The sequence below is a fragment of the Adiantum capillus-veneris genome, chromosome 17 (genome assembly GCF_014529385.1).
Source record: "Adiantum capillus-veneris isolate H3 chromosome 17, ASM1452938v2, whole genome shotgun sequence".
In the NCBI taxonomy this organism is placed as follows: domain Eukaryota; kingdom Viridiplantae; phylum Streptophyta; class Polypodiopsida; order Polypodiales; family Pteridaceae; genus Adiantum; species Adiantum capillus-veneris.
Genome location: NC_140947.1, coordinates 155,652,905 through 155,667,311, shown reverse-complemented (window position 1 = coordinate 155,667,311; position 14,407 = coordinate 155,652,905). Strand labels below are relative to the sequence as shown.

Below are 14,407 nucleotides of genomic sequence, written 5' to 3'. Positions count from 1 at the left end.
AATTAGATGAACTCAGGCAAAGGGCTATATTGGAACAAGAAATTGTTCAACAACGAAGGAAGCACTGGCATGATCGCCGAATTAAAGTTCAAGAATTCTAGAAAGGAGACTTAGTGCTTCTATATCAGTCTAGACTGGGTCCAAAGAAGCGGAACTTGAAAATTGCCTGGGCAGGACCTTTTGAGGTAGACTGGGTCTTCTGGAACGGCACAGTCAGACTCAAATATTTATCGGGATTGATGTTTCCAGGAGTATATAATGGAGCAAAGATCAAGCTTTATCATTCAGAGACCAGAAAAACTGAGCCATAACAAGGTACTAAGGAACTGGAGGTTGCTAATCAAGAGATACCGGAATCAGACATTTTTGGACTTTTTCATGTGCAACCAGTTCCAGGTTCAGAACCAGAACCAGAAGGACCAGATCAGGCTGACCTTAGAATTAGTACTAGTATAGTCGAGCCAGATTGGAAATCAGTCCAGTACCAGTATGAATACACTTTCCAATTTTTAAGCGTCCAACGGTCAAATGGCACGCCAGTGCTAATCATTTCAAGGATGGGTCGCAGTGTTGTCCAATGCATGTCTGCCACGATAGAAACGACACACAAAAGTCTAGGAGCGGCGATGCCCAATGAGCCCAAACCTTCTCTGGCAACTGCGCAGCAAATAAGTATCACTCTGAAGGAGGATGAAACGGCTAGACGAAAGCGCAAGGCCAGTGCTCAAGGAGCCAGTAGGCAGGACTGGAAGCCTCCACTGCTTACAGGTTTGTAGCCGAAGCAGTAAGCCTTAAGAACAACCCAACGTATGTATCCAAATTTTTTTTTGTTATGCTGTTGGCCAAAATATTGGATCCATAGGTTCATATCAACCTTTGTCAAATTCTCTTGCATAATGTACTGCAGCAGACTGCCAAGCTAAAATCTCAAACTATTTTCAAAGCCTGGTATGTTTGGCAATTCCTGTATTAGGCTACTGCTGCAGATGTTTATGAGCAGGTAAAGAAGGCTTGGAGTGAGAAGCCAATTCCTGAACCAACGAACATTGAACTGTCCTCAGATGACGAGGAAACAGACAGTCAAACCATTTCAACCAACATGAAAAGGAAAGCAACTACAGAAGAAGCTGGCAGTTCAAAGAAGCCAAAAATTACACTGACAAAAAGCAGTGAATTTTTGAAGCAGATAGAAAGCCAGGTCAAGACAATAACCACTGAGAAAGCTGTAGTGAGTCAGATTGAGCAGCAATCTGCTCAGAAGGCTGTGCCTGACCAGTCAGTCGTAAAAAATACAGTTGCTACTGGGTCTGGGAAAGATCATGACAAGCCAGTCACTGTTGAGAAGATAGCAGACCAGTCAGGGGACAAAGGCAAGAGTCAACTGGACAAAGGGAAAGGTCTAGCATTCTCGGCTTTGCCTGGTGGAGTTCCTACAAATACTTGAAACCTTCTGCAACTGGTAAAACAGGATAAGTTGCAGCAAATGCAGACTCAGCAATTGAAAGGGCATCTTCTGCTCAGCAAAGCTAATTATGCAACTCTACCCTACGTGGCTCCAGTGGCAATATATGAGCCTACTGATTCTGATCCAACCACAGTCAAAGACAGATGTTCAGTCCTTATACAGTCTTCTTTGAATACCATTGTCAGTTGTATGGGACAACTGATGGAGGCTGCTAGATCAGAAGAGGAAGTCAAAAAGCTCAAAGATAACTTGACAAAAGAACAACATCAGATTGAAAATCTCCAGAAAGCCCAGGAAGAGCAGAACATACAACACAGGGTACTGGAAGCTCACTCAGAAAGGACTAATGAGTTATTGAACAAAAAGCTAGCTAAGGATGAATCTGAAATAATGATCATCAAGAATCAAAGGAATGAAGCACTAAGAGCTGTCGAGCGGGCTGAAACAATGCTCAGAATGAAGCGGACGGAATTCAAAAAACTGCTACTACACCATACAGCTCTGAAGGCTTCTCTGACTGAAAGATACATCTACAATAGCTTGTCTGAAATTTTAAATCCATCAGGCAATGCTGTTTTCAATTTAGAGAATTTAAAATCCTTGATGGAAAGTATGCAGAGCGATTTGCAGGACAAGGTGAGTGAGTACAATAATGCTCTGATGAACCAAGCTATAATGGATTATATTGAGCAACAAACTTCTCCGGATGAGGAAGAAGAAGACGAAGAAGATGAAGCTGATCAGGAGGAGGATGATCAAGAAGCTGGGCATACAAGGATGATGATGATGCCCAACCACCATCTCCACCTCCAGGACCTGGTACTGGTGGGACAGGGCCAAATGAAGGAGGCCAGTCACAGCCAGACCAGCCAGATCAGAATGAGGGCCAGCAGGAAGGACACGACAAAGAGCACCAGTTGGGTAACCAGCAGACTAAAGAGCAGTAGCCCAGTCACACTGGGAATCAGCCAACCGATCAGTCCCATCTTAGCAGAGATGCTAAAGGGAAAATGAAAGTACAGAATGAGGGACCAGTTGCTGATCATCAGCATTCACTGCAGCTCATCACCCTGAATAGGCAATTAAGACATCAACACGCCTCCATCACCAGACAGTATCTAGAGGATGATGATCTCCTGACTGACTTGGAAAGATTTCAAAGGCTATATGTGGGAGCCAGGGAAATGGTAGAACATTGGAAATCAGCAGCTTTCCATGATAAAGAAGCTTGCCAACTACCTACGCACCCCAGTATAGTCTAGCTGTTGGAACGAGTTCCTGAATGGATACTCAATGCTGATGAGAGAGTGGCAAACCCACACTGGCAAAGGCAGTCTACTGTAGATTGTCGCTCCCTAGCCCTGGAACTGGAACTTCTGCTGGGTAACAAACCAACTTACCGCTGTATAAAGGATGTTAGGGTACAACTCAAGGAAGTTTTGGTGCAAATGCAAACTGCCATAGGTGTTTTGGATCAGAGAGTCAAAGCCATTCTTGAGGACCAGACAGCCACTAGCAGAGGACCTCATACGCGAATGTCAGTTGGAGCACAGGCAACTACTCTCCGAACACTGTTCCAACTATGAGAATCACCAGAAAGATGATGCAGCAGGAGAACCAGGCTGTTCTCAATTTCTTAGAATTTGTGCCTGATTCTCCAATTCTCTTGTATGCTGTTCCAGCAAGAGAAACCGAGCTACCAAGATTCTTTCCAGTGTTGTATCCTCAACATCAAGAACCAGTTGATCGTCTCACATGCTTCAAAAGTACTGATGAGCTTCATGATTGGTATGAGCGGTCAACTGTAGAATGGAAGACTTGGACGTTTCTCAATGATGCTCTCCAAATCAATGACATTCAGGCACTGAAAGAGGAGCTGCATAGGATCCAACTGTGTATGGGCCAGTGGAAGATTCAAGTCAGAGGACTGGCCAGGATTACTAATCAGTTGCTACAACTTACGATCGAATCTTCCAAATTGCCTGAAAAAGACATTGCAGCAAAGCCGGGTCTAGCACCACAGTACAGGGAGATGGCTGAGATTCTTTTCGAAGCTCGAGTCAAAACTAATCAGCCTCTTCCAGAAGGATGGATCCATACTACTTCGCATTGTCATAAGTTGGCCAGAACCAGACTGAGTAAGGGCAGGCGTACACTCTATGATCCTGACACCAAAACCTATCATTCTCTCACGCCTTATGAAGTAGAGATGACCACCGACCGGCGAGATCAGCTTGAGCAGGAGGCCATTTACCGACTCATTCAGAAGGAGAATGCTGGTACTGAGACTTCTCAGGCACCGACCAGGTCAAAGGGCAAAGGCAAACAGAAGACGGTCCAATGGAAGGATACTGGGTAGTTCCATCTCAAAATTCAGTGGCGACTTTTCTTCTCAGCAGACAGGCAAGGCGAGATGACAGCTCTACCTTGGCCTGATGATAGCTCCACCTTGGCCTTTTCCGCTGCCTCTCGCAATCCTTGGTCCTTCTTGAACTCCTACTCGTAATCTTTGAATGGCCATTCTATCAGTGGTCAAGCCGGTATCCCAACATCAGAACCAGACGATGGATTTTTCAGTCTCACATCAGAATCAGACAAGGAAATTTTTCCAAAATTTTGGAATCTTGCCAAAATTCAAGAAAGAAGGGAAGGATGTAGACGGCTGGATAGTCATTATGTGGGAACGTCTTCTTAGAAGATGGGCAGCGAATTACTTAGTAATTACTATAGTAATTACTACAATAAACCCGAAGTGTATAAATAGGGCCCATTACATTGTAATCGGGTTGGCAGTTATTATCACTTGGGTTAGCGCTTGGCTATAATTGTACTTGAGAATCATTGGCAGTATTGTCGGCTGTACTTTCTCTCTGTAATCATATTCGTTGTAATCTTGATCTGTAATCCTAATCATGGCATATATTTCAGTTATACTTACCTCTCGTCCAGTATTCTGAATCTGAATCTGACTCTGAACCTTATTTCCAGTACATAAGTCTAATTCTTATTTCAGTATCCACATTTCAGTCTAGTCTCTGATTCTTGTCCAGTCTGCTGTCTGAAATCTTCCCACACTAGTAGCTGAAATCTTCCAACACTGGAATTAGCTGTCTCAAGAGATCAGCTCCAATTCCATTCTTCTACTCCATTATCTCAATCAAATTCTCTCTACTTCCCACCAATGAGAGAATCTTCATCCTCTCCTCCTCTCAAAGTAAGCCCAAACTTTGCCCTTTTCTTTCTTCTACCCAAAATCCATAAGCCTACCCTAGTAGGCCTTCCCATTTGTCTCTACAAAGGTTACGTCTTAGAGAGTGCCTCCAACTAGCTTGATGTACAACTTTACTCTAAGTTTTTGTCAAAAACCCCAGACCTAAAAAATTCCTACTCACTTATCTTGGAACAAACATCCATCTCAAATTCCCCCCAATGTTACTTTCTTCAATTTTGAAGTGGAATCATTCTACCCAAGAATTTCCATCCGTGAAGGTTGTTGAGGCCTCCATCCAAGGCCTTTTCCCCCGTCCTAATTTAGCTTCATTCTGTCACATTCCATGATCATTCTTAATCACCAATACCTATCCTTCAATGGTAAGTTTTGGCATAAAATATAGGAACTGCAATGGGGTCAAATTTTGCAGTTATGTATGTGTGCCTCTTTCTTTTCCTTTCAAAGGATAGCATTGGCCTCCTCCCTTTCCCTTCACTCCTTTACTTTAAAATTTCTTTAGCTCATGTTTTTGCTATTTGAGATGATCCTCCTTCTAGTATGAACAATCTTCTCCAACTCTATGGACACCCTCTCCAAGAACATATTAAGATTTGTCTCTCCATGGTGCATTTTTTTGAGATAGTGCATAAGCATATAAGTTAGGGATAGGCCCCCCGATAATTATTCTTACGAGCTTAAAAATAAGAGCGGGGCCAAGGTATGAAGTTCCAAAAGGGAATGGATGGGGGAGAGAAGAAAAAATATAGTTGTGCAATAGAACTATCACATTGTCTAATTGAGCACTTAAATTCTTCAGGTTTTAACATGGATGAGGCTATCATGGATGACAATGGTAAAGAATTCTAAATATGAATTCACAAATGTGAAATGAAACACAACTAAATTAATTCATGTCATCTTAATGTCACCAATGAGGACAAGGTAGTGATTGAGGCCAATTTCTATACATGTATAGTACACACATGAGGCACTTGGATTGCTTTGCTCCATGTCATTGCATGGCATGAAAAGCAAGAAATTGAAAGAAAAGGTTTGTTTTTTGGAATCATGTACCCTTTAAAGAAACTCACAAATGCTATGTACTAAAGATAGTAGCTTTTATAGAAACCATCCCAAAAACTTACATGTAAGATAGTTCTTCTGATACCCTAGTGATATAAGTGGAAAAAAGGTATCATGAGTATCTTGTACTTGTTGTAAATAGGGGTTTTCCAAGAATCTCCACTCTTAAGGGGCATGTCTCCTCCTGTAAATAGTGAATCCCTGGGAAGGGGACCCCTTCTCTCATAAGTCAGTAAAAGTCAATTGGGCTATTCATTGTCCTCCCAAAAACAAAGGTGTTCTAGGCATCAAAGTCGTTAAGTCCTAGTAGAAAGAATGGCCATCAAATTCTTTTTTGCAGCAATTCTTTCCCCTACATATGAATGATATGTCCTCCTCACGAGGACATCAATAAATTTAGACTAGTTAAAGCCAAAGGCTAGTCGGATCTTGAAGCAACCACCCACTTAGCTTGTTTAGCAAGTTTAGTGTCTCTGCCTCAGGTTATGACCTGCTAAGATACCTCTTGCAAGCTTGGAGTAGACATCAAGCCAAATGAAAGCTCAATTGGGCTTCCTACTATAGCATGGTTGTTCCTAGAGAAAGTCTCCTTGTTGGCCAACTAAGGACATCCCAAAGGTCAGTGAGGGTCACCAAGTTTAGCCATCATGTTGCACAACAAAGGTGAGCCCTCGGGCTGCACAACAACCTGAGGGCTCTCAAAGGATAAACCTCAGGTTGGTGAGGCTCTCAAAGGTTAGCCCTCAGGTTCCACAACGAAAGTTTTAAAATGTTGGGGGACACATGGGATAGTGGAGAAGGAGAGTGGATATTGCATCTTGATCCCTCTATACACTTCAATCTAAAACCATGGGAAGTCAAACTCATAAGGCCTTGATGTGCATTATTTCTTGACCAATTTTTTTTTTGAGCTCTAATTCCTCTCTCTCTCTCTCTCTCTCTCTCTCTCTCTCTCTCTCAAATCCTTTACATGGAGGGAGAAGATACAAGCTCATCCATTCTCCCATCCAACCCCCTTACCTTAAATCCATAGTACTCTTAACAAGATGAAATGAGCTGGACACTTTCAGATAGCTATTCCAGGTTGGTAGTTAGAGCTAGCTCAAACCAAGCATAAGAATTTGGATCAAGCCAGACAATAATTGAAAGACAAGACAAGAACTAGAAAAGAGATTGACATTGAAATTGAGAATTGAAAGTGGAATTGTATTGTTTAGATTAGACAATTGTGAAGGTGTCGCGGGAAGCGTGTGCGAGAGAGAGAGAGAGAGAGAGAGAGAGAGAGAGAGAGAGAGAGAGAGAGAGAGACCCGTTGTTGGGTGGAGCGCTTAGCAACGTTATCCTATTGCAGCTCCTTATTCCTTTTTGTATTAAAGATTAAGTGTATATGTGGTTAAATTAGTAGATGGGTCAGTAGTAAGTGATGCACACCAAGAACACCTATCAAGAGCGAATGCACAAGGATGATTGGTTCGCCCCCTTGAACAAATAGTGGAAAAAGCAATGGTTGGAAGCCTGTTGGGCTAAGGTCACGATGAGCATTTGGGGCCACATTGGCCCTAGTATATGATGTTACTTATGTGGAAGGTGCTTTGGGGGACCCTACCGACAACAGGCGTCAAGATTCAAGCACAAGGCATAGGATCCGATAGGTGCTCAAGGTGCCGAGGCACTAGCGAAGACCTCGCACACCTTTTCATGGATTGTCCGAATATTAGAGGGATGGCGGGGAAGGTTTGCAAGTGGATACAAAGAATGTGGTTTCTTCAAGAATGATCTATGTCTAGGGGGGAAACAATTTCATAGTCCTGCCCTTCTTGTTTGTACCCAAGTTGTTGAATTTAGCTTCTTTCATAATATGTGGAAGGTCAGGAATTGCCGCGTCTTTATAAAGACCTTTCTATGGCTAGCTTTTGAGTGATTGTACAAGAAAGTGAGGAGCGTATTTATGTGATGGGAAAAAGCCACAACTCAGATGACTGGGTCAGGGTGACCGGTGCCATTCGATCCTGATATTAGTGTGTAATCTGATGTAACATCGGTCTCTCAAGGCTCGACATGAGCTTGAGGTTGGTATGTAATTTTCTCTCCGATATTCAAATACAATCACTCACAATTGTGAGTTTTACCACAATAAGAGAGAAAAAAAAGGAGAGAGTTTTGACCTCCTATCTGCTTTTTTTTAAAGGAATAAGCCCAATCTAAATTCTTGTGGCCTCCTGTCTGCTTTCTAGAATAAAGTCCCATCTTAGTTCTTACGGATTATTTGGTGCTATTCACGTTTTCATTAATTAATTTAAAGAAAAGATTCCTCTTGGAATCAAAAGCTCAAAGGTAAAATGGCCCTCCGAAGACGAGCCGCCATGGAGACCTCAGTCTGCCTCGCCTGCTCCGCTCGCGACCATCGCATGGACCTCAAGCTTCCCCACTCTCTGTACACAAAGCACCGCAAAACTCTGAATCCACCTGCCATGGATCGCGAAAGACAATCAGCAAGGCCTGTGCAGGTCACTGTTCGGCAGTAACAGCATGAGCGTCTTGGCTTCCCCCCCATCTGAGACAGAGCGAGAGAGAGAGAGAACGCCTCCTTTGCGACCTATGCTCGTCTTCACCGCCCATGATCACTGGCTTCACCCTAGCCTTGCAGGTTGCACAACGGCATCACGACGTGCGGCAAGCTCGCTGATTGCCTCCTGTACCACCACCCCCACCTCTAATTCAACCCCCAAAAAGCTCGATTAAATTTTTTTCTCCTTATTCTCTACAATATCATCAAAAAAGCTCGATACAATATCAATAAAGTTTTCATGTTGGTGGTGCTACCCTACAAGCACACATATCACTCAATGTGCTTTGCAACCTTGTGTGCCTGTAGGGATCGATGTGTGGTTTGAGACTTCTACTGGGAAATTCCAGGAGATGTTCAATCGAGTGTGGTATGGGAAGATGATATGAGAATACGATATGATTTTGTCTATATGGTACATACCACTATGCTACATACCAGAGTCATTATGCTATCTAACAATAGCCCATATAGTAGATAGCAATCACAATATTGTATCTAGTAGTGTCATCATGATACTAGCATAGGTTTGATGCTAAATATCAGTGCCGCCATGCTAGTTGTTAGTAGTGATTTCATGATATCTAGCATAGATCTTAACAATGCTAGATAACAATGCCACCATGTTAGTTAGCAATGTCATACACTTATGCTAGATATAGATGCCACCATGGTAGTTAATAGTGTCACATCCTTCTTATGCTAGATGCTAGTGCCACCATGCTAATTAGCAATGTTAGATGCTTATGCTAGATCTAGGTGCCACCATAATGGTTGGCAATTTCATATGCTAGGTAGCAAGTTAGCGGTGCCATAGGTTCATATGCTAGATAAAGGTTCCATTAGGAGAAATTTGGACTCACTCAATTTTGGGCCCTGTAAGAAACACCAACTCAATGTAGAGAAAGGTAATCCTTGAAAATACAAAGGTAGTTTTCTGGAATTCTATTTCTCATAGTACATACATGATAGTTTTCTCGATCACTTAAATGCATGCTCGTACAAAATGCTTTTCGAGAGCCCAACTTAAGTGTGCACAAAAATCCATGTCTGTGAATCTTAATGAGTAATGTGATGTGCAATGAGAGAAAACACATAAGAGAAGTTTTCAAAATACAAAAAGAATACCAGAATGCATCTGGAATGTCCAAATGCCTTAGGATAGCCTATAATGTTGAAATCTGACGTCTCTAGCTCAAGATATAGCATTTTTAAGCGTAGGGCCTCACGAGGTCATAACCAAGCAAACATAGGCCCAAGAGACTAGCGATTGATAGCTACTATTATATTTAAGACTATGAAGGGGTCAAAACCAAGTGAATAGAGGCCCATGAGGGGTCTGATGGGCCTCTATTCGCTTGGTTATTACCCCTTCATAGTCTTAAATAGTAGTTATCAACAATCGCTATCAAGTGATCCGTTCAAATTTGAATTGCGAGAAGCTCATAATAAGGTGATTGATGCTTGTGCAAGATGTACACATACAAGTACCTCACTTTATAGGATTATAACAACATCTGTTCATAAAAAGGCGTTCGATGCTTGTGCAAGATGTCACTATCAAGTGCCTTACTTTTCTTGTGACAATGACAATTTCACCAAAATGATTTTCATGGAAATTTTCAAAAATGAGAGAAATGATTTTTCTATGTGTCGTTAGCTTTCTTCCTATTGGATAAGGAGCATTCTCTCACTAGAGCTAAAAGGCCCAAAACTAAGGACATTTATTTCCTAATGCACCATGCTAGTTAGCAGTGTCATCATGATATCTATCATAATCCTGTATGATGCTAGATAATAGTGCCACCATTCTACTTAGTTGTGTCATATTCTTGTTATGCTAGATATCAGTGTCGCCATGCTATTTACCAATTTCATATGCTTATGCTAGATATAGGTGCCCCCATAATAGTTGGTAGTATCATATGCTCATTAGCACTACAATTAATATGCTAGATATTAGTGCCACCATGCTAGCTGTTAGCATTGGCTCCTATGCTACCTAATAGTTCTACCATGGTAGTTAGCATTGACAATGCTAAATTATCATTGACATATGCTAGTTTAGCTAGACATCTTACTTTGTGCTGGTTGAAAGTGTATCATGCTATTGTGGCTAACAATCCATATGACATGCTTGACTTTTCTTATATCTCATGTGACACATGCAGTTCATCCACAGGAGGAGTCATATGTTCTTGTTTTGGAATATGGAGGGACTCCCAAGTGAAAGGCTACAATAGGTTAGAGAAGGTAAAGATATTGGTGGTGAGGACCATGGGTCAACTATAGATATGGCCAACCTGAAGCTTGCAACAATGAGCATAGATGTGAGTACCTCTGCAACTAAGATTATGGATATTATTGGGGTTGAGGGACTAGAGAGGATGGTGCAAGAATTGAACATTTCACATGCAGAGAAAGACAATGAAGAGGAGCAACCAATGGGGTACAATGTAACAGATGAAGCAAAACACCAAGAAGAGGTGCTAGCTGAGACAAATGAGGTTATAGTCCAGGTCCTAGAATACTTCAGAAGACAAATGAGGTTATAGTCATGATTCTAGAGAAAAATGAGGTTATAATAGAGGTCCTAGAAGACCTCAAAAGCAAAGGATTTGACACGGACACCATTGATGTAGGAGCTGACTTCCCCAAGCCACTAGGCCATTTGTTAAGCTAGCTAGCAAGGAAGAAGGGTCGTAGGAACTTGTGCAATGGAGTGTCTCATGCAGAAAAATGGAAATCCTTTGCAGGTAGAGAGTGAAAACACGTGTCTATAGTTCTACAGTGAAAACGTGTGTCTACAAGAAACTTTGAAATTTTCCATCTAGTTGTTTTGAAAATCTTAGTACACTTCGGATATTCTTGATTCGATAGAATTGAGAACTTTGTTATGTAGAGGTTACATACAATGCATAATTTCCATTTGCATCAATGAGTAAGTAGGTATAAATGTCTTGAGTGTTACATAATTGTGTGCAATTGCGTCTTTGTGTGCTAGTCATATGGGTTCTTGTACATTTATATGTTGTACTTGATTGCTCCGTAGACGGTATAACGATTGTGGTGTGGATGTCAAAAGTTTTTTGTTTGTCTATTGTCTCCCATCCCCAACCACTTTTGTAGCTACTTCCACGGTTTACTCAATATAATACAAAGATAGAGGGAAATCAGGTTCGAGCCCTGCTAAATGTTAGCAGGTTGAAGTAGCCACAAGCCAAGTAAATGACCAAGTGTGTGTGTGTGTGTGTGTGTGTGTGTGTAGCTGTTTTTACTTATATAATAAGACATAAATGAACTTTTATATTCAAAATACAGTTGGCAATGATTAGTACGAAAACAACTCAGTCTTAGAATTATCTTTGTACATGGCTTATGAGAATGAAGCCTCATTCTAGTATACAATGATAATGACTCATTAAAGAAGTACTTTCCAAGTAGTAGGAGCAAGTGAAATCATCACTACAACCCCCCCATCTGAGACAAAGCGAGAGAGAGAGAGAACGCCTCCTTTGCGACCTATGCTCGTCCTCACCGCCCATGCTCACTGGCTTCACCCTAGCCTTGCAGGTTGCACAACGGCATCACGACGTGCGGCAAGCTCGCTGATTGCCTCCTGTACCACCACCCCCACCTCTAATTCAACCCCCAAAAAGCTCGATTAAAATTTTTTCTCCTTATTCTCTCTCCACCACGTGCCCCCCTTCCTTTTCTCTTCATCCCGTTTTCTTTTCATTAAGAGTCCCAAAAGCATCCGTGTTGATTCTCATCAAAGAAATGGGTTGAAGATTAGAGGGGCATATACTGGTACTAGCTAAATTCACATCGCGCTCATGGATTATACTAAGGTTTGAAATGGAGTCCATTTCTTAATGGCAATCATGGCTTTTAGATACCCAATCTTTAACATACAGAACAAGGGTTTATTGTCTTCGTTAAAAAAAAAAAGAAGGATTATGGACATTGGAATGGGAAGAAAAGCATTAAGAATTTCTGTAACCAGCATATAAGGATTTCAATATAGATGTAAGGATTTCTATAACCAGCATAAGGATTATTTTCCCTCATGAAAACAAATGAACGGGGTTCAGTTAGCCCAAAAGGTCAAGCAATGCAAGGGGAAAGGCCAAAACTATTTATCTTTAATTAATCAAACACCTTTTTTGTACAACGCCAGCACTAAAGACTTAATGCGATGAGAGAGAGAGATGAGTTACCAGCGCATTGATAGCCGATAGGGCGAGCTTCAAGGTTACAACGCTTTGGGATGGAGAGGGCAATCGCAGGGTTGACACCCACCAAGCGGGCTAGAGGGTAGGTTACGCAACCACAAAGGCAGTCTGGGTAGGCACCCATCTCCACCACCTTGGAACAGCAGGCTTCACTGGGTTCAACATCTTCATCCTGGGTTGCTTCCAAGCAACTTGCCATCTCATAGCAGTCAACTGCCGTGCCCCTGGGACATGCGTCTTCTCCCCACACCACCGCCCCCCACAACAACACTACTACCATACATATTGAATATGCACCCATACTCTCTCTCTCTCTCTCTCTCCCCTCGCAATTAAGGCCCCATTTATATAACCTTACATTGGCGAAAACTTTCTCTCTCTTTGTCATGGTTACCGTCGATGGTAGAAGTCTCTCTCTCTCTCTCAGTTGGTTTGTTTGTGAGAGAGAGAATAAGTGGAGGGAAATGGATTTATGTGTCCATCCTCCAAGCGTAGAAGATTAGCTATCTGCATGTTCCCTCTTGATTAAAAAGTCTTGAGTTCAAGATGCAACTATACCTTCTCTGTGGCTAGATTATAACGATCGTTTCTACTTCTAGCCTTAATTAGCAAAAATGTCTTGCACAAATGAGAAGAATCGTTTGATTTAGTTGCAAGTGGTAAAGGGTGTTCAGAGAAATCTTGACCTCCACCCACCAGTGACATCGAATCTCCTTTCTTGATTGATGTTCTCCCACCTTTATCATCAACCATTGCAAGTCATATGACCCATTACCCATATCTCTCTCTCTCTCTCTCTCTCTCTCTATATATATATATATATATATATATATACACACACACACTAACATAATATGGCGAAAGGGAGAGCCCTTTACAGGTGTCGTAATCTACGACCTGAAGCTAAAGTGCAAAACCAAAAAAAAGCTCGTTTGCACGCGATAAAGAGAGAGAGAGAGGCCGCCGAAGACGGTCGGCCGTACTAGTATGTATGTATATATATATATATATCTATCTATCTCCAATGCTCGTAAAACCTTAGGTGGTTGTGTTATATTAGAAGTGCTAATGTTTCGATTCAATTTGGTGCACCTGAAGGTTTTCTTGTATCATTAAAAAAAACGCCTGCAAATTCTTATATAATCTTTTTTTAAACAAGCTTAACACAAATAATTCCATTCGCTGTTCAAACAAGGCTTAGAACTAGTTAGAGGAGAAGCATAAAAGGTAGTTCATTTCCTACGCCCCTCACACAACATTTAGGATATGAAGAAAATTATTTCGGTTCTTCCCCTGAATAGGCTAAGAGCTGCAATTCCGGGGTTCCTTCACCTTTTTGGGTTGCGTCATCACTTTTCTTTAATTTAGTTTTTCCTTAGAACAAAAATAGAGTCCTTAGAAAAAGAGTTTTTAATGATCCATGATGTGAAAGTATTGGCTCAATGAAATTGCTCATCGATTTTTACTTTTTGTGAAAGAGTCTTTTAAACATTTTTTTGTCTCAAGATCTCATAAAGGCCCATTTCATTAAATTGTTTTATTATTTGTTATGCTTGCTAGATGATCTTTCCTAACGAAAGCATTGAAATTATTTTTAATTTTAGTTTTTCAACGGATCTCTTTATTTTTTATGTTTTTTAATTTTAATACCCATGTGCGTCTTTCACTTTGTTGTTTGTGTGGGGTCCTCCTAACATACAAAACCTTTGTGATTATGTGTGTATAATGGACAATACAATTTTATATTAAAGCACAACAAAAATGACATGTGATCGTAGCTTGATTGTAGGCACTCATTTTAACCTACTCTCCATAACTCTTAACACCCCCCCCCCCCCCCCCCCCCC

The 14,407-nt window shown here is 41.4% G+C and overlaps 1 protein-coding gene across 5 annotated transcripts in view; it reads right to left on the bottom strand.

Annotated features, from left to right (window-relative positions):
• Positions 1-12,886, bottom strand: part of LOC147438375 (non-specific lipid transfer protein GPI-anchored 5-like) — a 45,646-nt gene extending 32,760 nt beyond the window's left edge. Inside the window, exons 1-2 of one of the 5 annotated variants that reach the window (XM_086487675.1) lie at positions 12,546-12,885; positions 11,721-11,964 (exon numbers count right to left, since the gene is read on the bottom strand). In XM_086487675.1, the coding sequence (XP_086343801.1) occupies positions 11,882-11,964; positions 12,546-12,861 (399 nt within the window). In that variant the 5' untranslated portion in view covers positions 12,862-12,885 and the 3' untranslated portion in view covers positions 11,721-11,881. Of the gene's footprint in view, positions 1-11,720; positions 11,965-12,545 lie in introns of those variants that run through there. The other 4 variants (XM_086487677.1, XM_086487673.1, XM_086487676.1 and 1 more) reach the window with 4 other exon arrangements.
• Positions 12,887-14,407: the final 1,521 nt, after the last annotated feature.